Here is a 25,099-nt window from a genome sequence, read left to right as displayed (position 1 = left end):
CTTTGCGGACAGGGTCTCATCATATGAGCCCTATCCGTAAAGTTACACAACAGGCTTATCAGGCACAAAATAAAGAGGTAAGGATGATGAATATTGGCCTGTGCTGACCACAGAATTAACGTCAATCCATCAATGAAGTATATACATAGTACTTGCATACTATGATAAGCAATGAAATACCATGGGTCGATAACCCAACTCACGTTCTGCGCTGTATGATATTATTATGAACTTTGCTCCTGGACGGCAGGATAGATGATCCAGCGAATCAGGGGTTCACGCGTGGTATGATGACCATTGACGAGCGACTAAGTTTTCACGGTGCAGATCATACTCTATCATACTGCTATACTTGTAATATTACGCGGTCGCCCGCAATATTGAAATTCCGGTGTCTGCTGGATCGTTGGGATTGGTCGTAAAAAAACTTAGTTAGATGATCCTGTGTTTTTTGGTGAATACCGGGAATTTCGGGCTCGAGCTAGTCAACAGACTGATGCTAATTAGTTTGACAGATCTGATAATTCATTAATATTGATTGTGTGTCCATGTCACTAGATGTCACTTTGTGGTTGCTGGACAGCCACAAATTTGAGCTTCGAGCCCGTGACTTCCTTCTTGCCTACAACCGCGAGCTCAACGTCCAACACAGCGAGTTCGACGCTGTCCACGACGGTCTAGAACGCGGACTTACGAAATAACGACCTTATTATCGTATTTACAACCAGACCTGAACTGGTATGTAAGAACCTCAAATATCGTAGGCTGCCATAACTCAATTTCACACTTTTAATTCTCGGGACAGATCATCGAATCGTACAGCGCTACGACGTTAGGGCTCACTTGCCAAAAAATCTTCTTCTCAGGCTTCGCTTGGCTCCTTAGTTTTGTTCCAAGTTTTTGTTGTTGTGCAATTTATCACGAAAGCTTGACCTGTTACAACTTGCTACAATGGCTACTCCGGTTGCTACTGTCACGCCCTCTCGCGAACGAAGCTCGACTTCACAGTCAGCGTCATCTCCGATGTCAATGAGACCTCAGGCATCCTCTTCCGCTGCTTCAGTCGCGGCCTCTGCATTGGGTCAAACTGCCAACACCACTACATACCCCATTTCTCTCGAAACACTCCTTGCCACGCATGCCAGCGCACCAAATCCAATACTCGCTGCATTGGATCAGGTTCTATCAGAACGCAACGTCCTCTCAACTCAAAATACACAACTTTGGAAACTCATTGAGAAGCAACGTGCCGCATATAACCAGGTGCTCAAGGAAATTGAACGTGTCCGTAGTGAACGAGAAACCTACAAGACTCGCTTACAAGCAGCAGGAATGTTTCCTGAACTGGCAAAGAAGGCAAAGGATCGCGAGAAGGACAAGGCTAGGCGTTTGAGGTCGTCAGGATCCAATGCTACGATGTCGAGTATGTCTGTCAATGGGTCTGCCGATTTGCGATCAAGGATGGTTCACAACCAACTAGATGCCACATGTGAGTTATTATTCCATTTCGTGCTGGTCACATTCCTAAATAATGCCTTCCCAGCATCACCGTCTCACGACGACCGTCCCGTTACTCCACCAGAAATCAATACTCGTGATCTCAATCTCGAAACGCCTCAAACGCCTCAAACCATAATGTCTGCGCGTCCATTCAACTCTCCTTTGGTTGTGCCTCCTCGAGGTACCTCATTATCACTTGCTGCCGCATCTGTTGCTACTTCCTCTAGTGGGGCTACCTCGCCAGGCTCAACTTCACAATCGAGTATTGACCTAGAGAAGCCTCTAGTGCCACGTACAACCGACTCACGACCTCCTTCACAACAGCCCTCTGCACCACCACCATCTCTCCAGTCTACTCACCTGCCCCCTCCTGCCTCTCTTCGACCAGCCCATTCTTCCACCACTGCATTCCAGCCTCATGTACCATCCATCAACACCCTCATCCCCCTTTATGGCTCAGCCGTATCTCCCAACGGCTCAACCTTATCTCCCACCAGTATCTCAAACACTGCATCTCAGACAGGCTTGCTCAGCCCAACAATTGATAACTCACAGCACCCATCACGGGCATCTCGAATATCTTCTGTTTCACTCCCAGATGAGGCGAAGCTTTACATTGCCAACATGCGTGAGAGCCCATTACGAAGTCCACCGCATACGGCTGGGTTTAGCAATGATGTGGAGTGTCATGCTGGAAAGGCGCCTACTAGCGCGCCCCGGACAGAATCTCCCACGATCATGCTGACAAATGAGCAAAGAGATGAGATGGCACAGTTCCTAGATATGGACGATGATGAACGTGAAGATGAGCCGATAACAGAGCACTCGGAAACGAAGAATAAGCCCCATGCAGCAGTAGAAGATTTTCCAATGCCTCCCTCGCACGGCGCTGTTCATATTCATTCATCCCACGTGCAATCCTCGGATCCTGCATTAATGCTCACGCCAACACAGTCGAACCCACAGCCATCTGCGGCGGCGAGCACGCCTTCGCAGGCGCACTGGCAGCCGCAGCGGGAGCTACTGCAGTCCGACAATTCTTCTGTTCTTATCCCTGAATCTCCTCTACCTACTTCCTACTTGTCGCCGATAAATCCGACTTCATCATCCGGTACCAGCGCGACGTTCCGTGCACTTCCTCTCTTAGCAGACGACCTTGTGACGACGCGGGTCGCTGTCTCGCATTCGTCTGTAAAACCAAATGACCGTGGGAAGGAGGTTTTATCATTCGTCGTTGATGTGTACCCGGGACATGGTAAAGAGCCATGGAAGGTGGAGAAGCTGTACTCGGATGTACTGACCCTCGATAATCGCATGCGAGCTAGCGTTGGGAAGGGTATCGGGAAGAAGATGGCGGTACTACCAGAGGGAAGGATCTGGAGGGACCATGCACCTGCGAAGTCCGATCAACGCAAGGTGAGTATAATACACTCATCAGTGATAGTCATATCTTATACACGATCGACGCCCAGGTCGCACTCGAGGTGTACCTCCAATCATTAGTCGATCTACCTGTGAAAAATAAGGACGAAATTATCGCCTTTTTTACTTCCGACATCGTTCGAGAGACCCATAAGCCCGTCATGCAGGCCGGACACAAGGAAGGATACCTGACGAAGCGGGGGAAGAATTTTGGTGGGTGGAAGTCACGATACTTTGTCCTCCAGGGTCCGGTATTAGAGTATTATGAAAGTGTAAGCAACCTCCGTTTGTCATCAACCGCAGTCGTCTTATTGTGTCCCCTCAGCGTGGAGGTGCCCATCTTGGCTCAATCGTGATTACCTCCGCCCAGATCGGGCGACAGCAGCGCACAGCTGACAATGACGATGAAAGGAATTACCGTCATGCTTTCCTCATCATCGAGGCAAAGAAAGCTCTAAATGGATCTCACTCGCGCCACGTCCTCTGTGCAGAAAGCGATGCAGAGCGTGACAGCTGGGTTGACATTCTTGTACGATATGTATCTGGAACGTTCAACGAGGATCCTGCCATATCCATTTCCGCTGCCCCGAGTCCGGTATCTATCAACGTCAACGTCCCTCCTGGGCAGGGACTTGGATCTGCGCAGCCAAGATCAAGCACGAGTTCCACACAAGATGGTTCGGTGTCCACGCCTAACGGAAAGCGCGCCATGCGGACAATGTCTAGGGATGATATCTCGCGCGGTGGCGCAGTCCCCATCAACCAGCTTGCTCAAGACGGTACCAACGCGAAACTCTTCCACTCCGCACCAGTTCCTGTGGTCACCCAGGATTCGCGCCCACACTCGGCTAGTCCCACCAAGGAACTCGACCCGTCAGCTCACCACGAGCGAGACCATTACACTGCGGAGGAGACTGCTCGGCGGATTTTGGAGCGAGGGCTGTCTTCTGGGAGCTCAGAGCAGCTTTCAAACTCGTTGCCCACATCCTCGCCGCTAGAGGGAAGCAGTGGAAATCTGATGTATTTGAGAGCGAACTCTGAGCTTGGGCACTATTCGGACCTACAACGTGGTTCTTACCCCAAGCAGGAATCATTTTCACCGGAGAACAAGTCGAAGGAGCAGCGACGTGATAGGAAGTCTGTCCACCCAGGATTATCCGCTATAGCCAGCCCGACCGCATCAAATTTTGTTGATCGTGCATCATCACCCGAACCTAGCGCTACACCTCTGAAAGGTGGTGATCGCGCAAAGATATCTGCTCCCATGAACGGAGCGCCTATACCAGCAGGATACAAGTTTGGCGGCAAGGATGCTCCTTCGGAGAGTTCCACATCTTCGAGTGACAGACGAGAGAAGGCGAAGTCGCGGTCCTTCTGGAACTTTGGACGGCCTGCGGACAAGGCGATAATTCATATCCCCAGAGCTGTCTTTGGTGTGCCACTAGAAGAGTCTATTGAGGTCGCAGAGATCGCTCGTCTGCCTGCAGTAGTTTTCAGGTGTATCCAGTATCTGGAGGCAAAGAAGGCAGACCAAGAAGAGGGCATATACCGTCTCAGCGGGAGCTCAGCTGTTATCAAAGGGCTCAAAGATCGCTTCAATGCTGGTCAGTTCCATGATGTTCTGAGTTCTGAATGATTGTCTGACTTGTTGTTCGTAGAGGGGGACGTGGATCTTCTTGCATCAGATGAATATTGGGATCCTCACGCCATCGCTGGACTCTTAAAGAGTTTTTTGCGCGAGTTGCCCGCCAGTATATTGACACGCGAGTTGCATCTGAAGTTCCTGGCAGTGATCGGTGAGTGCACTTACAGCTTGTCAGCCTGCCTGTGCTGACATCTGTAGCAGACTTTGTCGACGCACAGGAGCGCATTCGAGAATTATCTGACCTCATCGCCTCCTTGCCGATTGCCAACTATAGCCTGTTGCGCGCTCTCACAGCCCATCTCATACTCATCGTTCAAAATTCGTCGGCGAACAAAATGACGATGCGCAACGTCGGCATTGTCTTCAGCCCTACTCTTGGGATTCCCGCTGGCGTGTTTAGTCTCATGTTAGGCGAGTTCAACCGAGTCTTCAATGTTGACTCTGGACAGGGTGATGAGGACAACGTTGAGGAGCTGAGTCGCAGGAACAGTCGACAGTATTCGGACGCTGCTGCTGATCAGTTGCTGGGCTTGTCTGGAAGGAGCTTGAACGGTATGTATCTATCCTGGTTCATCTTCCGCTCCTTACAATTATTTCAGCTCCTTCCGACGAAACACCCTCTGAAGACGGCGACAGCATTTCCCTTCATTCTGAAAGTGGAAATGATACCACCGAGGATGCAACCGTCGAGTCGAACTTAACTCAATCGAGTGCTCACCTATCTTCGAGTCACCACCATCCACAAGACTCACAACAAAGTGTTGATCATCTCTCGCTCTCCCGATCCGAAGGAGCTACGGTGGAGCAACGGTCACGAGCATCTAATCTTGCCGCCAGTCGTGGCCTGAACATCGCGGTTGGCAAGAAAGGCAACAGACACAGTCGTATGATAGGCCTTCCCGCGTCGGCCCGATTACCAGTTGACGCACCATCATCCCCTATACCCTCACCAATGCATACGGCAAGACAGAGTTGATGACATTCTTACCCTTGTTACTTTACCCTGTGTTCGAGATCAAGGCTTGTACTCTATTTACCTATCTCGATCGTGGTCATCTGTTTTCATCTATACCTGTCTCATATGTTGCTGGTCTGCCAGCCTCGTTGATTTTTTCGTAGATACCCTGCTTCGAAATAGCGACGGACCTGCTGAAATGTCAAATGTATCATGTAGTCTCGGCTATTTGCCATTATTTGTGGCATGTCAGCACATGACCGTGATAACCTCGAGTTTAAGTTACGCGACGCGTTCGACTCTCACTCTACCTTCTCAGCCGTCAAATCTACTGTGTGATGTACACCGTGATTCTCTGAGCATAACCATGATTCGCACTAAACGTGTTTTCGAGCAGGATGGCTGACGAGCAAGCAAAACAAATTCCATTTTCCTTGTGCGTTCAGAAGTTGTTACCATTCCAATTGTTTCAACTTATGAAACCCCTGACTCCAGGTTTGTTTTTCTGCTGCACCAAATTGCCAATGTTCCGGCACATAATACATCGTCCAGGATCAACAAACAGGCTCCTTCTTGCCGTTCTCCCGCCGGCATTCTTGCAAAATGGGTCGAAAACCTTCAGAATAACTATTCACCCTTACCTCGGGATACTACTACACACGTTCTCCGTCTCCTATTTCCTGAAGAGGACTCACACAGGAAGTATGACCTGCAAGAAGCAAGGTTATCACAGCTCCTGCCAGACTGCCTAGATACTTCTATCTTTCCGCCTATCTCTACTGCCCGTTTGAAACAGTGGAGTAAGCAACAGAACTCAGGGTGCCTCGGCCAGGAAATTTTTGCTTTACAATCATCAAATGCCGAGGTATCTTACTGAATATTTGATCTGCGGGCTGCAGTTAACCGAAACGTAGCCATTCATTGGGCCAAAGAATCTCCAGGATATCAACGTATTGTTGGACGAATTGGCATCTACCTCCGCATTTTCTGACAAGACTCTCCACGCGGATCATTCGCTGTCTCCACCTCGGTCTAAATCTGCTATTCTGCGGTCTTTATTTGAATCTCTTCCTGCCCTCGATGCTGCATACCTCACGCAGATTATTCTGAAAGATCTGAGACCCATCCTATATGCTCCCCCTGTCGCATCCACCAGTCGCGCTCTTCTTGAATACAACACGAATAGCAAGTCGGTGTTAACAAAGGAGCAGTTCATGAAGACTTGGGACCCAAGTGGCTCCATGTTGAAAATGTACCGAACACGTGCTAACATAACCGAAGCGGCCCTGTGCTTTGAGGCTGGACGTGCAATTTCACACCCGAGGCCGTGCTGGGGTGTCCCCGTCGAGGTGCGCTCTTTGAAGTATGTAGTAACCCGTCAGCTAACTTACATCATCTGAAGATACCGAAATCTGCAAAGGGCCGGAGCCCGATGCATGCACTCAACATTCTCAGGTCAAGTAGCGCTATCTGGGCGGAAACCAAGTATGATGGCGAGCGTGCACAGATCCATGTGCGATTTCGTGGCCAAGGTGATCCACAAATCATAATTTTCAGCAAGAGCAAGAGAGACTCGACGCTGGACCGCATTGCAGTACACCCGTATGTTTTCATCTCGCCATACTCCCAATTCATGCGCTGAGCACGTCTTGGAAAGCATAATCATAGAGGCCCTTGCTGGGTATAGTATGGGAGACATCATACTCGATGCGGAGATGGTTGCGTATTCTGATGAGCAGCACAAAATAGAAGGTAGTTCTACTCGCCACATGACTGTGGCATCTACACTACCTGAATTCATTCCAGAGTTTTGGCACATACGTGGCTTAATAGCGCGCACTGCTGTGGGTGCCCGGGCGGGCGGATATCGAAGGGGTGAGACCCAGCATGATTCGCGCACACAGCATGTATTTCTTTCATGCTCGTGACCCTCAATTCACCCACACCCACAGAGACTCTTGCCCTTCACTCCATTCGAATTCGTCAACGGCCCTCACCTTGCACCTCGCGCTCGTTTTCTTTGATGTCTTGCAGGTGGGCGCAGCCTCCATGATGAACGCACCATATTATATGCGCCGGTCGCTACTTGAGAGTATCATCACCCCAGTTCCAGGGCGTTCTATATTGGCTGCGCGGGCAGTTATCATAGGCGGGGAAGTGCAAGAGGCTGAAGGGCAAAAGAGACTCAGGAAAACATGGGCCAAGCGTATTACGGAATGCGAGGAAGGGCTGGTACTCAAGGCATCAGATAGCACCTATGGAGATTGGAAACTCCCCTGGGTTAAGGTACGCCAATAATTTATTGACCTATAGCCTCTAGATTTTCTGAAACACATGCATACAGCTGAAAAAGGACTACATCCCTGGGTATGGCGATACTATAGACCTCGTCGTAATTGCTGCTGCTTGGGAGAAAGACAGGGGTAGAGAGCTGAGAGGTGTGTTTTATCCACGAGACCTTGAGGTTATGATGAACCACGGCTGTTTAGTACCAACATCGACTCTAACTACTTTCTACATTGCCGTCCTAAGCAACTCGTCGCAAATGAACATCGATGTAAGTGCAGAAATCATCATTGTCATGCGGTTTAATATGCCTCTTTTAGCCTGGTTGCAAACCTCACTTTGTTGCATACTTTACTGTCTCGTATGGTTTATCCCGTGAGCAGCTTGAGGAATTCAATTTCTGGATACGCGCAGACGCGGTTGATGGACCCAAGGTGATCTATTTGTGCCAGGGCTTAGAATCATACTGAACACTGAACACCCAGCTGCCTATTAATGAATTGTGCTACACGTACACGGTATTCCAAACACTACCAAGGCCATCTGTGTTCGTTCGGAACCCGATTCTGGTAGAATTATGTGGCGCGGGGTTCACCAAGGCGCCACAGAGTAAGGTACGTTCTGTCCACACCTTGCAGTTGTAGTTCACATTTACAGATAATCCAGTACTACGAGCTCCGCTTTCCACGCATCACGAAGCTCTTCCGTCCATCTGAGAGGTCCTATATGGAATGCCTTACCCTCCGAGGCCTGCGAACTATAGCTCTTGAGGCGGTTGGGCGAGAGGCCCATAATGCCGCGAAGTATAAGGACCTGGATGAATGGGGAAGAAGGCTGTGGGGGAAGCTGGGAGACGAAACTGTCGAAGAGCAAAGAAGAGAGCTCAAGAGACAACGGTCCATTGCATGCTGGGAAGAGAAGCTGGAATATATTGATCGTGAAAGCAGTAGGAAGAGAAGGAAAGAGGACCTGGAGATGTCCCAATAGGCAGTTCACAGATGCATTATCTACGGCGCTCATATGTACCAATCTTATACATTGACCAAGGTTTCACATATGCCGCTGAAACGAGTGTTGGACTTGGACACAGCTGCATATATGCGTCGTGCGATCACTCGTCGGCGACTGGCTGCGCCGTGCGGCAAGTGTCCGAAGAATACATATAATACATACTCATTTTCATTATGGATCGGTATACTTCGAGGCCTTCTCCAAGTGTACCAGGCCGAAGGAGCGCATGTCATTGTTACCAGCTACAAGGACTCGAGGTCCCATTAATGATTAATGATTCGCGGTCGCAAACTGGAGTGATGACAGGAGACGCGCAGCGATTTGACAACATATTTTTCCCGTTTTACCATGGCCGACTAGCTCAGTTGGTTAGAGCGTCGTGCTAATACCAAGTCCTGGTACGCGAAGGTCTTGGGTTCGATCCCCACGTTGGCCATATTTTTTGTCTAACTCGGAAGTACTTGCCAGACTCGGGCTTCCGCGATGCGTGACGGTCCTCTATTTCGCCTGGGCATCTAAAAATTCTATTCTAAATACGTTGCTAACCCGGATGGCAAGAAATGCAAGCCTAAGAGTGATCTGGATCTTTCATAGACAACATATGTTCAACCAACCAATAATTTCATTGTTTAATGAGCCACAGAAATAACTGAAGCTGTTTGAACCGCTCGTACTACTGTGACATAGAAATTAGTGTCAGTGGATTCTGAGAGGAAATGTTCCAAACTTGTGGCACTTAAAAATTGGAACATTGTATCAAAGCTTATATTTTGTAGATGGTCTACTGAATGTAATTCATCAGGATATCATAGTCTGACTGCACCCTAGTCAAGACCATTATTTGGTAAATTATGCTACCGTATAATACATAAAAGAAGTTTAGCCTTCGAATCCTTGGTGTACTAGTGGAATGACTGGGTGGCAAGTAACGTGCAGCAATTAAATGACAGAGAAAGGCGGCTGTCATCTGAGATTCCTAAGGGCTTCGTTGACTGTGCTTCGTTCGGCAAGCAGAGCAAGTATCTGCCATCGCTGATCTCGGACCTCTCGATCCTTTAGTAAGATAACATCTTCATCATCCATAATGTCGTTGTCGCCAATAGCTAGGCGCATAGCCGCGGCTGATTTATTCGGCAGCACGGCAGGTGAAAGTGTGAATAGGGTATCAAAAGACGATGCAGTGAGGACACGGCTATGTGAGTGGCGTGTGGATGGAGTTATGGAAGCGATAGCATGTGACGTCGAAGTAAGAGAAAGCGCATGTGTTATGAGTTGCTTCAGTTTGGCCTGCGTAAAATATGTGAGGATCGCATGCCAATACTTTCAAGGATGACGGACCTCAAATGCAAGCATCAATAGCGATGCTACAGCTCGTGATGGCGCGCCGAGGTTATGTTGTGCTGCTATGAGATTAACTCTATCCGAAATATGTTGTAATGTCGGAGCTCTTGAGACCGATGCAAGATGCAAGGGCATGCGACTGCCAGGCGCATCTTTAATGAACTAGAACTTCAGGTGGTCGTAGAAATGTAATGAACCATTATGCGCACCTCCACGCTCGCCTAACAAGAACACCCCTCTATCGCGCGCTATCTCATCAGTGTCTTTCCGAGGTCTCGGACGTTCACTGGGAACAGATTGCAGTGTTCGTATGCGGTCGCGTTCGCGCTTTCCCAGAGACACAGTCCACCGCTTAAGTCTCGATGATCGCAAAGTATCATCATTGTCATCCGGACCTTGGTAAGGCAACGTTCGACGACGTTTACGTGGTGGCGGCTTCGATACATCAGGAGGGGGTGTGGGTAGTCGACGGTGCACGGTGAAGTCAAACAACGAGATGATAAGGGAGTTGTGTAGCTGGACTATGGTAATGTTAGTGTCACTACGAAACACCAGAAATAATTGCACTTACCTAAATTCGGAGCATCCAGCGCCTGGCGAACGGATTCGTCAAATTCTATCCTGGATACCTTGCCAGAAACAAACTGGCTGAGGGTTTCAAAATAGGCTGGGGCCTTCTGCCCCAGAGCGGCATTGAGCTGGTTCTTGATTGTCGATGTCGAGGATAGTGACATTAGTAACTAATGACTAGCTAGAGCCAACTCGAGTCTCGGCTTGGTGTGGAGGATCTCAGTTACTAAATTAGTGTGGATATTGCTACGCCAGAGGATTTCCCACGAAGAATTTAAGGCCTTGAAGCAGCAGAACAATACGTTCAACTTGTAGACACTATTGACGATTTGGTACCCTACAATGCCTAGTAAAGGCCAGCGTTGCGAAGGTCATGCAATTGAGTTTCACTGGCAGCTGACGCAGGCAGCATTGTTGAGATACATTTCAATTTTGTCGGAGGGCCGAATTTGAGCTTCCTATGTCGGAAATTTCCCGCGTGCCTTCGAATTCAATTTAAGACATTTTAAGGGACCTTTTCACACGGCACACTTACAATGCATGTTAATGGTGTACGATAAAATTTCAAGGCACTTATAATGCCTGTCCAAATTATGTTAAGGCATTGTAATGATCCTGGGTAATGCGGGATGAGCCTTACATTTTAAGGCCATGAAATGATAGTGTAAGCATTGTAAAGGGTAGCAAGGCAAATTCAGACAATTTCAAGACTCGTCGCTTGTATTTCGATGCTCTCGCTGGAATTCCCAATTAATATTAATATTAATAATGGTAATAGTAATAATAATAACAAAAAAAAAACAAGTGCGAGCGGAAAGAGTATTCAGCGGTAAGGAAGGTAATAGAACGATGTTGGTACTATCCAGTGCAAGATTATTAGTGAAGCTGAGTGCGAGTGGTAAGGAAGATAGAATTATGTTGCCAATGGTATCCAGCAGAGTGGTGAAGCTGAGTGCGAGCGGATGTGTGAGGTGAATGGGAGTAGGAAGACGGTCCTAAGGAAGGTAGAATTATGTTGGTATCCTGGACCAGTGCGAGAGTGGTGAAGCTGAGTGTGAGCGGATGTGTGAGGTGAATGGGAGTATTATTGGGAAGACGGTCCTAAGGAAGATAGAATTATGTTGGTATCCAGCATAATAAGAATAGTAGTAAAACTTACCATGATGTTGAAGGGTGGCATTAATTGATGCAGTGCGAGCGGATGCATGTTACAGTAGTCGACGAAGGAATTTTCGGAGCTGATGACGACGTCTGTTCAAAGGAGGAAATGGTTGAAATGAAAGAAGTCTTAATGGAAGCATTGATAAGAAAAAAAGCTCAACTTGTTTGGCCTTGTGATTATACTACCCTAATTGGGATGACTTAGAATGCGGCTGAATCAAGAGGTGCGCAATGTGCCGTTGGGCGGGGCATCCGAGAATTAATAGCTGTGAGACGCATCAGCGTGCAATATGGTAGTCAGGTAAATCAACTTGCATGGTGCAAAAAACTCCGTTGTGTAGGTAAACAAATCAGAGGGTGACAAGATCAACAAATTTAAGTAACTACTTTCTCCCTGACGCCTTCCTCGCTGTCGTTTTGGCACCACCATTGCGTGTAACACGCTTGACTACTGGAGGAGGAGCCAAAGGAATGACAGGGACCACGTCTGAGTCCACGGGAGTCTGAGCAGCCTGAGCAATAGCTCGACGTTGAGCTGCAGACACCCTACCACCCTTGCCAGAAGATGCGGATGGTGGCAAGTCAGTTCTAGCGGCATCGAGCGACAGCTGACCAATGTCAACTTCGAGTTGGAGTTGCGTGGTGGTGGCAGGCCCTCCTGGATTGCTGATAGACATAGATGTTGGAGCATAAGTAATGTGTGAAGATGTCGATGACGGAAGTTGTGGTGCGGAGGCAGGATCTTCTAACTGCTGTAAGAAGTCGTCTTCCCAGGTGTGAGGTTGGGAAGCAGAGGGTAGAGTAGCAGTACCACTAGTAGCTAGGACTGAGCTCGTGCCGAAAACCTCCTGGTTGTAATAGTTGATCACACTCGTAGCCCATGGGCTGCGCTTGAATAGTCGCTTCAAGTAAAAATCAAAGTCTTGTGCATAGTCAATTTTCGTGGCTAGTCCGGTTGCGGTGAGCTCTTGATCATGTGTTAACAAAAAACGCGCCTGAGAACGAGACGAGATCAGCATGCATGCAAAAGTTCGAAGATTATACTAATGCACTCACCACAATAGCAGCACCTGCAATCAGACCTTCCGTGACACACTGCGTAGACCAACGCTGACCCCTGGCCTTCGGATGTCCTTTGGTCTTCCCAGACAGTGAAGCCTTCCCGAAGATTTCGACTCGGATGATCTGAGGGATGGAGTTAGTATTAATGTACTGCTCGACAGCAGCTGAAAACGTCGCGCACCTTGGCCATGACTGGTGTTTTGAGGAAGTCGTCTGGAACGAGAGCAGAAGGATCCATGAACAGAACGGGGGCTAGACGTGTATACTTTTCTGCACTGACATCCTTCTTTAAAAGAGTGAGAAGTTGCGCATTCTCCTTCTTTTTGGCAGGCTCGTCAGTGAAGACAGTCGGGTCGAGTTTTAAAGTAGAGAAGATAAGACCAGCGCAGTCCTTGAGACTATGCAGTATGTTTGACCTCTCGGAACTAACCGCAGCGCGAAACTAGAGTATCTCATGCGTAAGGGTTGATGCGCAGACAGAGGGAGAATCGGACATATCACTGATCCAAACTGTGGGTAGGTCTCCATCGGTTTATGCAAAGCCTTGGGAATGCACTGATATAGCTCGGCCATTGCACCATTGAGCTTCGCTTCAGGCGAAGACCAACGCGTATCACTGCGTGGATCAACGTCTGGCTGGGGTTTTGTCGGAAAGAGCCCGCTCATGACCCAAAAGTAGTTGAGCATGGCGTACATCTTGCCCGCACGGGTAATGTCATTGTCGATGGTTGATGTCTTCTTAAGGACTCGGTTTCGGCTGCGTGCAGGGATAGCAGCCTGAAGCATCGCATGGTCTTTCTTGAGAGCGCGCAACTCAGACCGAACTGCAGTATAAGCTTGTTGCGCCAGTTCTAGTGCCTAGAGATTCAACTGCTACATCAACCGAACCAAGAGAATGGCAGCATGAGTAAACTCACCTTGTGGACTTCGTGCATGGGCGCGTCAGGCTGAGGAATTGTCAAGACTGTCCTCAGGGTGTCGAGTTCGCTCCGTGCATCAAACTTGTTGTCTTGCTCATCATTTCCAGATTCGGACTCAGTATCCTCAATAGCGTCAAGTTCTGCTGCGAAGTCGTCTGAGGAATCTCCAGCCTGGGGCATGACAATGAAACTAAGACACAAGAAAGTTAAGTCTGAACAGTGGAGATGAGGCACAACAATTTCACTTGCCTGGTTCCATGTTATAAAGACGTGACCCTGCACAGGGCCAGTTGCTCCGCAGCGTCTTGCCGTCCTTGCTGTTGACATGCGGCATGTTTAGTTCAGCCTTGGCAAAGTTGACATGTAATAAAAGCTGCAGGTCGTTTGACTTAAGTACCGATTACTATCAAATGACTAATGACTCACCCTGATATCGGTCCAACTAGGAGTCAGTCTACCACGAGGGCAGTGTCCATACCATGGCTATTATGACATGTATTATTAGTGTAGTTAAGATAGAAAAACACGACAATTTGGACTTACAGTGGGACAGATACCGGAACATGCTGGGATTCGGCCTTGGGACGCGCTGGTGAGCTGGCCTGATTGGACTGGGAAGGATCAGCAGGGGAGACATCTGCACGTCTGTGGATTGATGTGCTGTGCCATTAAGTGTTGCAGTATTATTGGCAGCAATGCCGTTTGGTGCAGCGATCAGCCTGACTGAATCGCCATCTGACGTAGGAGTGCCAGCATGGTTTCCATTGACTCCGTTCGTGGAAGCGGCGCAAGGGGGTGAGGGCTGCTGCTGCACTACAGTAGGCGAACTCGGGGATGCAATATTCCCAACAACCGGAGGACACATGGCACCGTTTGATGAGATGCACATTTGCGGAATGGCAGATGGCAGTTGCATCGCTTTGACATGCGCCTGCATGAATATTGGTACATAGACTGGTGACGTCGTGGAAAGGAAATGTTGGGTGTTGATAAGCATTCTAAAACAAACAGGTAAGCGCTTGAAGAATGTACTGCATGTAGTCCTACCTCCTGTTAAGACCGTACTCAAGTAGTATCGGATCCGAAGGGCTTCGGCCTCAGCTCGTGCGCTGTGCCCCTTTCCCGAGTCTTGCCCCTTATTTCAGAGAGCTAAAGTATCGCGTATATAGAGTAACGGCCAATCCGGATCGGATCCGGACTAGAAACTAACGGGTGAGGACTGTCCGAAGACAGAGGCGGATATGTAGACTATAGGAATCTATCCTAAGTCTCGGAGTAGACAAGAGTAGCGTACTCAAGTCCGGACGGATAACGGAGGGACTTAGAGTCCAGACGGAATGAGTGCAATCTAAGATGATATTCGAACTGATCTACTACAGCGCATATACAAAGGTTTATATACTACGGATAGCTAACGGAATGATCCATAAGCAAAGGTGCGAGGCTATGTACGAAAGTATAAGCAAAGTCTAAGTGGAGCGTATTGGTAAGTTGGATGGATCACGAATCATGAACCGGGAATGAAGTACAAGTAAAAGCGGATTCGTAAGTGTAGCGGATCAGTAAGCATAGCGGATCAGTAAGCAAAGCGGAAGTAAAGGATAACCGGTATACCGGTGTACAGGAATACCGAAAGGAGATGAACGATAGTTAGAGTTATATGAACAGGAAATGAAATAAGAATCGAAGCGGATCTGTGGACCGGACGACGGATATGTTCATCGGACCTGGATTGGATCTGAGATCCAGATCATCGGATCTGTAACCGGATATATGGTATATGACAGTATCCCCCCCTTAGGGCCGATCCCTAGAGGCACAAGAATCAGCGATCCGGAACGGATGGTATGAGTGCGAGACAATGGAGAAGCTGATGGGAGAAGTTGCTGAGTTCGGATTTCTGACAGATATACGGATGCCAAAGCGTCGCAGGGTGTTCCTTCCTTTCCCTACTTTTTTCACTACCACTAGCTTATCTCAACCATGACTGATAACGGATCCGGCTCTAAGAAGACCGCTAAGCAGACTCTGGCGGATATCCAGGCCGCGCTGGCTGCTGCTGAGGCCGAGGTTCAGAAGGAGGAAGAGGCTGAAAAGCTGAAGCAACAAGCGGAAGAGGCGGAACGGAAGCGCTTGGCAGGGATTAAGAAGATTGAACGGGCTGAGGCCCGAAGGGAAGCGGAGGAGGCTAGGCGCAGGGCTATAGTGGCGGAAATGGTGAGTTATGACTTGTTCTATCGGATCCGTCCCTTATCGGATCCGTAGTCTCGCGCCATCTCAGCGGATAAGGATGGGGCTTGTACCCGCTGCGCTAAGAAGGGTCGGGCCTGTCTGTGGTCCGATGCGGATAGCAATTCCTTGGTAAGTCATCCTTGAATCTTCGGATCCGTGACTCTTAACATTCGGATAGATCAAGGCTTGTAACGCGTGCCGGAAGGACAAGGCTCCTTGTCCCGGACGACCTGGAACCGCTACGGATTCCAAGTCTAAGAAGAGGCAGCGCGCTGCTGAGAACCCATCTCCGAGAGGCAAGGGTAAGAAGCGCCAGCAGAGTCCGACTCCGGATCCGGATATGAAGACGGTAGTAGCGGATGAGGTGGAAGTGGAGTATGATGATCAGGCCTGGGTCGCGGCCGCTAATAGCATTGTAGCGGAACTGGCTCGGACCAACGGATTGCTCCAGCAGAGCATCGGAGCGGCGGAAGGGAGTAGGACTGCTATAGAGCGGATGAATACTAACTTGGAGGCGTTTTTGGAGCAGCAGAGGGAGTTCCAGACCATCCTTCTTGAGGGGATCCGGAATGGAATCCGGATTACAGAGGCGGCTCGTTCTGAGGCCACTGACAAGGACGTTGAAGAATCCGGATCCGGATCGGGTGGGGACATGGAGATGGATGGCTGAGGATTTTCGGATCTGCCTTCTCTGCTACTAATGTACTTGTATATCCGCTTTGTATATTCATTGTATAGCAATAGGACCGGGTTTGTCTGGATATGCAGTGTGGAAATCCGAGACTAGATTGGACGCGTTTCCGAGTTCCGTGGCTAGTAGCCATGAAGTCTCTTCGTCTGTTCCTTCGTATCCGGACCATCGGACGAGGTATAAGAGTTGGCATTGTCTTCTACGACGGTCCAGCTTAGAGTCTAGGATTTCGGATATCTCATATTCTGGTTCTCCGTCGACTTCGACCGGAGGTGGAGGAGGCTGGATCCGATTGGGAATTGTGTTCGGAACGGATGGTTCTAGCTGTGAGACATGGAAGACGGGGTGGACGGATTTCATGGATTCGGGAAGTCGGATGGTAAAGGAATGGGTACCCGGACGGGATATGACTTCAAACGGACCTAGGTTCTTTTCCGAGAGTTTCTTAGACGGACGAGTGGACCGGAAGTACTTGAGCCATTTCTTCTCTAAGGAATTGGTGAAGGTCATCGAGGTCTATAGCATAGTCGCGAGCGCGGATGGAGGATAGATCGCGTTCCGGATGGACGGATATGTTCGGATGATAACCCTTATTAGCAAAGAAAGGCGATACTCCGGTAGTAGCACTTGGAGCGTTATTGTAGGCAAATTCTGCTAAGGGAAGTAGTTCCGACCAGTTGTCCTGTTGATAATTGCAATATATCCGAAGGTATTGTTCCAGGGTTTGGTTGGCACGCTCGGTTTGTCCATCCCCTTCCGGATGATATCCGGATGTGAAGTGGAGGACCATATCCAATGCTTTTCCTAAGGATCAGAAGAAGTGGGATACAAACTCTGTACCGCGATCCGAGGTGACATGGGACGGAACTCCGTGCTTGGAAAACACATGAAGTAGGAATAGACGAGCGAGATCCGGAGAGGTAATGGTATCGTGAGTCGGAACAAATATTGCTTGTTTGGATAAACGATCTATGATAACGAGGATGGCTGTAAAGCCTGATGAGTCCGGAAGTTGCTCTATGAAATCCATGGATATGGAATTCCAAGGCTTTTCCGGTATGGGTAGTTGCTTGAGCAATCCGTAGGGTTTATGTCTCGGAACCTTGGCTCGGGCGCAGGTAGTGCAGGACCGGACGTAGTCCTTAACATAGGTGCGTATACCCGGCCATGTATACTCGCGTCGGATGAGGTCTAGGGTTCGGTTTTGACCAAAATGTCCGGATAAGGGGTGATCATGAGTATTACGGAGGACGCGAAGTCGAAGGTTATCGGATTCTGGGACATATATACGGTTGTCGCAACGGAGGAAACCCCTATCGTCCACTGTCCATCTCGGATCTGAAGGTACCGGAAGATGGTTGGTTGCAATAGGGTCATTAGGAAGTGCGGTCAGGATGTCTTTCCGAAGGTCATCAATATCCATTAGAACAGCTGCTCTAAGAACCGGAGTTGCTAAGGTTGAGGCTCGTAGGGACGAAGCTAACTGTTCGGACGTGAATACCGGACGGAAGTTATGAGGGTTAACTCGAGCGTAGTCCTTATCCCCCTCTTTGGGATAGACGTCCCAGCGTCTAGTAAGGGAATCCGGTTTAACTCCGAGTTTTCCGGGACGGAAGCGGATGACAAGATTGAACTGATGGAGGAATTCCGACCAGCGGGCCTGACGGCGAGAGAGAGGAGTTTGGTAGTGGCGAAGTACTCAAGGTTCTTGTGGTCCGTGACAACATCTACAGGCTCGGCCGAGCCTTCTAGATAATGTCGCCAGGTCCGGAAAGCTTCGTATATAGCTAGGAGTTCCTTATCGTGGGTGGTCATAGTTAAGTTCCGGAAGCGGTTAGCGTTCGAGAGTAGAACGCTACCGGACGAAGCTCTGAGTCCGGACATACTATGGATAGTATTCCAGCTATAGCCGTAGTCAGAGGCATCGGTTTCCACAACTATAGGAACATCCGGCATCCAGTGCGTAAGCACCGGAGCCGTAGTGAAGGCTTCTTGAGTTCTTCGAAGGATTTCCGACATTCATCGGAAAAGTTCCACGGAGCATCCTTGCGTGTAAGCCGTGTTAACGGAACCACGATATCGAGTAGTTGAATATAAACCGTCTATAGAAATTTGCGAATCCGAGGAAGGATTGGATATCCTTGACTTTCCGAGGTTCCGGCCAGTCAGTAATAGCTGGATCTTACGGACGACATAGTTAAGCCGTCCGGAGATAGGAGATATCCGAGATATTCAACGGAGGTGGAATGGAATTCGCATTTTTCGGGTTTGGCATAGAGACGATGTTTACGGAGTCGACGGAGTACTTCTCGGACGTGTGCCTGTGGGACGCAAGGTCATGGAATAGATGAGGATGTCGTCCAGATATACGATAAACGCATAACATCCAGCATATCAGCAACACGCTATTGACAAAGCGCTGGAATGCTGCTGGAGCGTTAGTGAGACCTTCCAGCATCACCAACCATTCATAGGAGCCATAGCGCGTTCGGAAGGCAGTCTTCCATTCGTCCCCTTCCGCTATCCGGACAAGATGATAAGCGGATCGGAGGTCGATTTTGGTATAAACTTTAGCACGGCTCGGAGAGTCTAATAGGTCGGCAATGAGGGGTAATGGATATCGGTCTTTCTTAGTGATCTGGTTGAGTCCACGGAAATCCACACAAAGGCGGAGGGATCCGTCCTTTTTCTTGACAAATAGGACCGGAGCTCCGTGAGGAGAGGATGAGGAGCGGAGAAGTCCAGAGGCAATATTTTCATCAAGAAACTTCCGGAGGGCTGCAAGCTCGACCGGGGAGATAGCGAATAGATAGTTCCGAGGGGAGGACTAGTTCCTTCTTCCAGATCTATGTTCAGATCATAAGGACGATGTGGAGGAAGCTGACCAGCCTTTCCCTTGTCGAAGACATCCGCAAACTCGTGATAGTCCGAAGGAATTTGGGATAGATCCGGAGGATCGGACGATAGAGAAGCGGATCGGAGATCGACACCGGATGGTCGAAGGTATATACTGAACTGGACCGATCCTTCTAACTTGCAGGCCCGGCAAAGGCAACTGCATTGATTAGGGATATATTAGGAACAGTGTTATCAGCGGAGGGTACGGATGTAGTCGGAGGAGGTATGGTTTCCGTCGGAGGAGGGATATCCGAGGACGGAAGTGACGTCGGAGGGGTCGATGGCATTCCATGAGATGTCGTCCGGAATTCGATGCTGCCCAAAACCCAGTCAATCAACGGATTGTGTCGGGTGAGCCAGCTATATCCAAGAACGATTAAAACAAGATGAATCCAAAGGGGTAACGTAGAACGTATCAGAGGTGACTACACCGGACGGAAAGCGGACGGACAAATCTATAGCTTCGGAAATAGTATTATTACAAGTACCATCAAACAAGCGGAGCGGAATCGTAGGTATCGGATATGTAAGGATTTTGTGTTTTCGGATGAACGCAGTATCTATGAAACAATGAGAAGAACCACAATCTACAAGAGCTGGAAATTCGGATACGGATGGAAGTAACGGAAGTGAAACATATGGACAGAGGGAAGTCGGATCCGAGAGCGCGACAGCGTTGAGTCTTAACTCCTTTGTGCAGGCAGAGTCAACGCGACCCTCTTCCTGCACGGAGCTAGGAGAGTCGTGGACTATTTTTTTGTCTCAGTAGAGACATCCGGTTTGACTTCCGGAGCGACTACTGCAGCGCGGCCTTTGGCAGCACGCGAAGTAGACTTGGTGCATTCCCGAGCAGTATGACCGGGTCCACCACAGAATAAGCAGAGTTTCTTGTTCATCCTTCTCTGCCGCTCTTCGGACGTTAACTTTCCGTCCTTACCCAGCTTGGAAGTAAGATCCGGAACCTTAGGAGCGGACGAGTTCGAGGACGCGGATGGCTTTGTAGACTTCTGATCATTGGAGTTTCCGGATTTGTGATTTCCGGATCCGGACGTATTGGAGTTCGTCCGGTCAGAAGCAGATTGCTTAGGGGTAGTGGATGAAGTGGGTTTAGCTTCTCGAGAGATCTCTCCCTTCCGTTCCCAGTATCGGGCGTCGATAGTCTGAGCGAGGACTTTGTATTCGGAAAGAGTAGAGGGTTTACCCATGCGACTGATTTCATCCTTGATACGGGCCGGGAGTCCGTTGTAGAATTGGCGTCGTAAGGCTCCGTCGCCCCAGCCACGAACCTGTGAAGCAAGACGCTGGAATTCCACAACGTACTTGTTGATGCGCTGTCCATCGCACATGTGGAGCTGTTCGAGCTGCATTTCTGCATCACCGGATGGGTCATGAGGCCCGAAGTTGGCTTGGAGTTCAAGCATGAACACGGAATAGTCATCCATCCAATCCGGATGGTCGTCCAAATCATCGGACAGGAGATCCGGTTCAAACCATTCAAGGGCCATACCCTTAAGGTAGGATTGGGCGAAGTTGACTTTAGCCCTTCCGGTACGGAAAGCCTTAGGCTTGCTCTGGAAGTTAAGCTCACACTGGACGAAGAACGCACGGAGCTTCCGTGGTTCGGATCCGTCGAAGGTATCCGGTTCTCAGACCTTGACTCTAGAATCTTCGGATGCGGGCGCGCGACGATTATTGCGAGCAAGGTTATCGATGGCTTCTGAGAGTCGAAGCATAACGCGGTCTTGTGGGTTTAGACCGTCATTTTCATCATCCTCAACATCCGGATCATCATCCGGATCACCACCGTTATCATCGGGTGGATTACCAGGGAAATCATCATCACCATCATCGGGATCATCATCGTCCGGAGGTCCTACGGTGGGAGTGCGTGTTGGGGTTTCCGGGGTGTCGACGATTAAGGAGTTCGGATATGGTTTGAGCAGTTCCGTGGGTGCTAACACGGCGCTGAGAGAAACTGGTGAAGGTGTTGACTATAGGTGTCGGATCACGACGGAGGGAGGTTAGTCCGACCGCGTGCAGAGTTGTTTGTGTCTTGGTAGGAGGCATGATAGATGTTAAGTAACTCGGAAAGGTATGAGTTCGAATATACTGTTAAGACCGTACTCAAGTAGTATCGGATCCGAAGGGCTTCGGCCTCAGCTCGTGCGCTGTGCCCCTTTCCCGAGTCTTGCCCCTTATTTCAGAGAGCTAAAGTATCGCGTATATAGAGTAACGGCCAATCCGGATCGGATCCGGACTAGAAACTAACGGGTGAGGACTGTCCGAAGACAGAGGCGGATATGTAGACTATAGGAATCTATCCTAAGTCTCGGAGTAGACAAGAGTAGCGTACTCAAGTCCGGACGGATAACGGAGGGACTTAGAGTCCAGACGGAATGAGTGCAATCTAAGATGATATTCGAACTGATCTACTACAGCGCATATACAAAGGTTTATATACTACGGATAGCTAACGGAATGATCCATAAGCAAAGGTGCGAGGCTATGTACGAAAGTATAAGCAAAGTCTAAGTGGAGCGTATTGGTAAGTTGGATGGATCACGAATCATGAACCGGGAATGAAGTACAAGTAAAAGCGGATTCGTAAGTGTAGCGGATCAGTAAGCATAGCGGATCAGTAAGCAAAGCGGAAGTAAAGGATAACCGGTATACTGGTGTACAGGAATACCGAAAGGAGATGAACGATAGTTAGAGTTATATGAACAGGAAATGAAATAAGAATCGAAGCGGATCTGTGGACCGGACGACGGATATGTTCATCGGATCTGGATCGGATCTGAGATCCAGATCATCGGATCTGTAACCGGATATATGGTATATGACACCTCCACCACGTCCTCATACCCGTGGTCACGTTCCTTTTGGGCTTCTTTGCTACTCTTTCTTTGTCGAATGAAAGCTCTTCGTCCTCTGAGAAGGCATTTCGGGGGGGGGAGGGGTGTTGGAGGTGTTTGGAGGGTCGGTTAGCGAGGAACGGCACATCGAACTTTGCCGATGATTTCGATGATTTTGCCCCTGCCTGTGCCTAAGCCCATGCTTGCGTTCGCAGTAGCAGTTAGTACCCAACGAGGGAAATTTGCGCTTGAGCTCGGCAAACTCAAAGTGCTTGTCCCAAACCTGTAGCGTTTGCTGTGTGTAGTTGCGCTTAAGATTTTCTCGACAAAGGAGTGTTTTGGCGAGCTCCAGACCCTGCATCAACTCATAGATGTGGGAGAGCGGAGCTGAGCAGTGCATGGTGTGGGCAGAGGAGATGGCTGTGTCGTTGGAGATATGGGAGAGCGGAGCTGAGTATTGGTGCAGAGACACTTTTTCTGCGTCGAATACCGGCTCTACGAATGTGGATTCGGCCTCAAGTGTAAGAGGGTTGACACGAATAGTGTCCAGCAAGCCATTGATTGCCTGCCGACATTTGCGAAGAAGAGGTAGATCCATCAAGGCCAGCGCAAAATGTGCTGACCTCACCCTGGACAATACGTTCAGCTGATTCCCTTTCGCAAGTGGACCCAGGGCAACCCTTCTCCCATGAGACCAACTCTGGGACCTTGGTGCGGATAGCTTCCAGATAACAGAGCGCTGTTTGTAGAACGCTGCCTGATGTCATGGTGCGGGAAGAGGAGATGGCTGTGTCATTGGAGATATGGGAGAGTGGAGCTGAATCAGAGTGCAGTCAGACGAGGTGATGTTAAGAAAAGAGAGATCCACGTACATATCTGGACATTGTAGTTCTGATTCAGGGTGCTAGAGGTGGAAGTGAAATGGACGAGACATTGGAGCTCGTCACTGGCGTGCTGGACGTGACTTCATGCGCACAAACATGTCACTATCGATGTGGTCGACCACGAGGAATTCATCTCGGTGATCAGGATCAGGGAAACAAACAGCGCCACGAATGAAAGACTGGACTGGAATGAAGATTGAACTTGCCCTTGGGACGGCTTTGACACGAGTAAGTCGTAGATCACGGTCCAACCTGCGAGAAGCACCAATGCCAGCAGTGAATGGCTGAACCAGTGCAAACTCGAAGGAACCAACATCCAGAAGCTGACAACTGAATATAAAAACAAGGCGAACAAAGACCGATACTTCCTGAGTGAGTTTTATAAGTGCACAGTCATAGCGCGGGTGCCCATGGAAGCTTGGAGTGCATCGGAGGTAGTCGGTAGTTTGCTTCCAGTCGACGGAAGACTCGTAGTGAACTTTGAGATATCGATGTTCGTGAATCTAGTTCAGAAATACATAAATCAGTACAAGACATTTACAAAACAAGATCAACTCACCAAGAAGTTTGTGGGTATGGTAACCCATCTCTCCAGTTGATATCCGTACGTCGGTAATGAGTTGTTGATAAAGTCAGAAAACTTCTTATGAAAGCCTTGAAACGCCCGATCCAATTGGCCGCTGTGGTTCTCGATGTCTTGGATGGCTACGGGCTGTTGTGTCGAACCAAGTTTGATGTGCCCCTCGAAAGCAACGGGATTCGGGACTTCATCGTCATCATTGCCCTCTTCTGCCAATGTGCGCCGGTCGTCAAGTACGTCCACGTGCGCTCTCAACATTTTGACTGCGAATTTGCGCTTGTCAACACGGAGTATCTAACGAGGTCTTTACATGAGCGAACATCAGATACTATGATGTTAGAAACATACCTGGTCAGCGACATCCTTTCCATTCGACTGGCGCTCGTAGGCCTCTTTGAGGGGGCCATGAAGCTTCTCATTCGGACGGGTGCTGTAGTTGCGTACTACACCCTTCATTCGGATGTCCCTAGTTGCGTGCTTCCAGAGATGCGCCTTTGGAAAGTCCCAGTCAAGCTTAAGACCCTCGATGGGAGAATTGAGAACGCATTCAATGTAGTCCTAGAATGTGTGATCAACAATCTATTTAAAAAGTGAATGAACAAAACATTTACTGTCACGAATTCCAAATACAAACCATTGCTCTTTCTTGAACACTCGTAAAACACCTGTTAAGCGCCCATCACAAGCGCCTGTCATTAGCGCTCAGTCAACGTCTATACCTATAACCTTCACAAACCCTAATCCGAACTTCTCTATTCCATTAGCGCCCACTACTTCTATCTCCGACATCCCTGATTTCGACTTCCTTACTCAAGCGATCAAGTCACGTGACTCTAGAACCTTCGAGAACCCTTGCACAGCCATCACACGTTCCATGACATCATAGGTGTAGTTATATTTAGATCATCGTACGATTCCCTTTTCTATTTAATGATTGGCTAGTTAGTTCAGATTCAGATTCAGTCTCCGCTTCAATAAATGTATATAGGTAGCTCATTGTAGTCAGTAGTTCTTCAGTTCAAACCTCTTTTGTATTAGCTTACTGCTAGCAATCCTAAGACGTACCTGCTATCCTCTATCTTCTTG

The 25,099-nt window shown here is 49.0% G+C and overlaps 6 protein-coding genes and 1 non-coding gene across 7 annotated transcripts; 3 read left to right on the top strand and 4 right to left on the bottom strand.

Annotated features, from left to right (window-relative positions):
- Positions 1 to 462: 462 nt before the first annotated feature.
- On the top strand, positions 463 to 5,827 carry DFJ58DRAFT_674929 (uncharacterized protein). The gene is made up of 8 exons (XM_041383091.1): positions 463 to 738; positions 806 to 1,489; positions 1,544 to 2,916; positions 2,973 to 3,194; positions 3,248 to 4,526; positions 4,581 to 4,718; positions 4,769 to 5,119; positions 5,167 to 5,827. The coding sequence occupies exons 2-8, from the start codon at positions 952 to 954 to the stop codon at positions 5,541 to 5,543; spliced, it is 4,278 nt and encodes a 1,425-aa protein (XP_041250846.1). The 5' UTR covers positions 463 to 738; positions 806 to 951; the 3' UTR covers positions 5,544 to 5,827.
- Positions 5,822 to 8,866, top strand: DFJ58DRAFT_754732 (DNA ligase/mRNA capping enzyme). The gene is made up of 12 exons (XM_041388018.1): positions 5,822 to 5,958; positions 6,018 to 6,387; positions 6,437 to 6,871; positions 6,925 to 7,124; positions 7,180 to 7,274; positions 7,329 to 7,425; positions 7,475 to 7,808; positions 7,867 to 7,960; positions 8,012 to 8,079; positions 8,129 to 8,242; positions 8,294 to 8,422; positions 8,475 to 8,866. Exons 1-12 carry the CDS (start codon positions 5,921 to 5,923, stop codon positions 8,793 to 8,795), a joined length of 2,295 nt encoding a protein of 764 aa, XP_041250845.1. The 5' UTR covers positions 5,822 to 5,920; the 3' UTR covers positions 8,796 to 8,866.
- Positions 8,867 to 9,169: 303 nt separating this feature from the next.
- On the top strand, positions 9,170 to 9,255 carry DFJ58DRAFT_t17. Its single transcript has one exon. It is a non-coding gene; the product is annotated as a tRNA-Ile (tRNA).
- A 311-nt stretch (positions 9,256 to 9,566) lies between these two features.
- DFJ58DRAFT_754721 (transcriptional regulator of RNA polII, SAGA, subunit-domain-containing protein) lies at positions 9,567 to 10,932 on the bottom strand. Its single transcript, XM_041388017.1, has 4 exons — positions 10,732 to 10,932; positions 10,370 to 10,681; positions 10,158 to 10,312; positions 9,567 to 10,106 (listed from the first exon to the last, which is right to left on the bottom strand). The coding sequence occupies exons 1-4, from the start codon at positions 10,892 to 10,894 to the stop codon at positions 9,783 to 9,785; spliced, it is 954 nt and encodes a 317-aa protein (XP_041250844.1). The 5' UTR covers positions 10,895 to 10,932; the 3' UTR covers positions 9,567 to 9,782.
- Positions 10,933 to 11,606: 674 nt separating this feature from the next.
- DFJ58DRAFT_720990 (uncharacterized protein) lies at positions 11,607 to 11,910 on the bottom strand (the record flags this gene model as incomplete). The annotated part of the gene is made up of 2 exons (XM_041384756.1): positions 11,607 to 11,831; positions 11,890 to 11,910. The coding sequence occupies 2 exons, from the start codon at positions 11,908 to 11,910 to the stop codon at positions 11,607 to 11,609; spliced, it is 246 nt and encodes an 81-aa protein (XP_041250843.1).
- Positions 11,911 to 12,274: 364 nt separating this feature from the next.
- On the bottom strand, positions 12,275 to 14,870 carry DFJ58DRAFT_865709 (uncharacterized protein; the record flags this gene model as incomplete). The annotated part of the gene is made up of 7 exons (XM_041394166.1): positions 12,275 to 12,886; positions 12,948 to 13,076; positions 13,135 to 13,351; positions 13,384 to 13,811; positions 13,871 to 14,063; positions 14,417 to 14,484; positions 14,517 to 14,870. 7 exons carry the CDS (start codon positions 14,868 to 14,870, stop codon positions 12,275 to 12,277), a joined length of 2,001 nt encoding a protein of 666 aa, XP_041250842.1.
- An 8,622-nt stretch (positions 14,871 to 23,492) lies between these two features.
- DFJ58DRAFT_649505 (uncharacterized protein) lies at positions 23,493 to 24,469 on the bottom strand (the record flags this gene model as incomplete). The annotated part of the gene is made up of 4 exons (XM_041381530.1): positions 23,493 to 23,685; positions 23,734 to 23,936; positions 23,993 to 24,307; positions 24,362 to 24,469. The coding sequence occupies 4 exons, from the start codon at positions 24,467 to 24,469 to the stop codon at positions 23,493 to 23,495; spliced, it is 819 nt and encodes a 272-aa protein (XP_041250841.1).
- Between the last annotated feature and the right edge of the window lie 630 nt (positions 24,470 to 25,099).

This window comes from Suillus subalutaceus, assembly GCF_016647625.1.
Source record: "Suillus subalutaceus strain FC151 chromosome Unknown DFJ58scaffold_2, whole genome shotgun sequence".
NCBI lineage: Eukaryota > Fungi > Basidiomycota > Agaricomycetes > Boletales > Suillaceae > Suillus > Suillus subalutaceus.
Note: the sequence above shows the minus strand (reverse complement) of the source record. Positions and strands in the feature narration are given on the sequence as shown.

What these genes read in the sequence shown, in the direction of transcription:
- DFJ58DRAFT_754732 (XM_041388018.1), top strand. Translation starts at nt 5,921, where the DNA reads ATGGCTGACGAGCAAGCAAAACAAATTCCATTTTCCTT. An exon ending in TGAGCAGCACAAAATAGAAG is followed by an intron (nt 7,275 to 7,328) that starts GTAGTTCTACTC and finishes AATTCATTCCAG; the next exon opens with AGTTTTGGCACATACGTGGC. An exon ending in ACGCGGTTGATGGACCCAAG is followed by an intron (nt 8,243 to 8,293) that starts GTGATCTATTTG and finishes CTGAACACCCAG; the next exon opens with CTGCCTATTAATGAATTGTG.
- DFJ58DRAFT_754721 (XM_041388017.1), bottom strand. Translation starts at nt 10,894, where the DNA reads ATGTCACTATCCTCGACATCGACAATCAAGAACCAGCTCAATGCCGCT. An exon ending in GCTGGATGCTCCGAATTTAG is followed by an intron (nt 10,682 to 10,731) that starts GTAAGTGCAATT and finishes ACATTACCATAG; the next exon opens with TCCAGCTACACAACTCCCTT. An exon ending in TATTGATGCTTGCATTTGAG is followed by an intron (nt 10,107 to 10,157) that starts GTCCGTCATCCT and finishes TATTTTACGCAG; the next exon opens with GCCAAACTGAAGCAACTCAT.
- DFJ58DRAFT_674929 (XM_041383091.1), top strand. Translation starts at nt 952, where the DNA reads ATGGCTACTCCGGTTGCTACTGTCACGCCCTCTCGCGAACGAAGCTCG. An exon ending in CAACCAACTAGATGCCACAT is followed by an intron (nt 1,490 to 1,543) that starts GTGAGTTATTAT and finishes ATGCCTTCCCAG; the next exon opens with CATCACCGTCTCACGACGAC. An exon ending in CGAAGTCCGATCAACGCAAG is followed by an intron (nt 2,917 to 2,972) that starts GTGAGTATAATA and finishes ATCGACGCCCAG; the next exon opens with GTCGCACTCGAGGTGTACCT.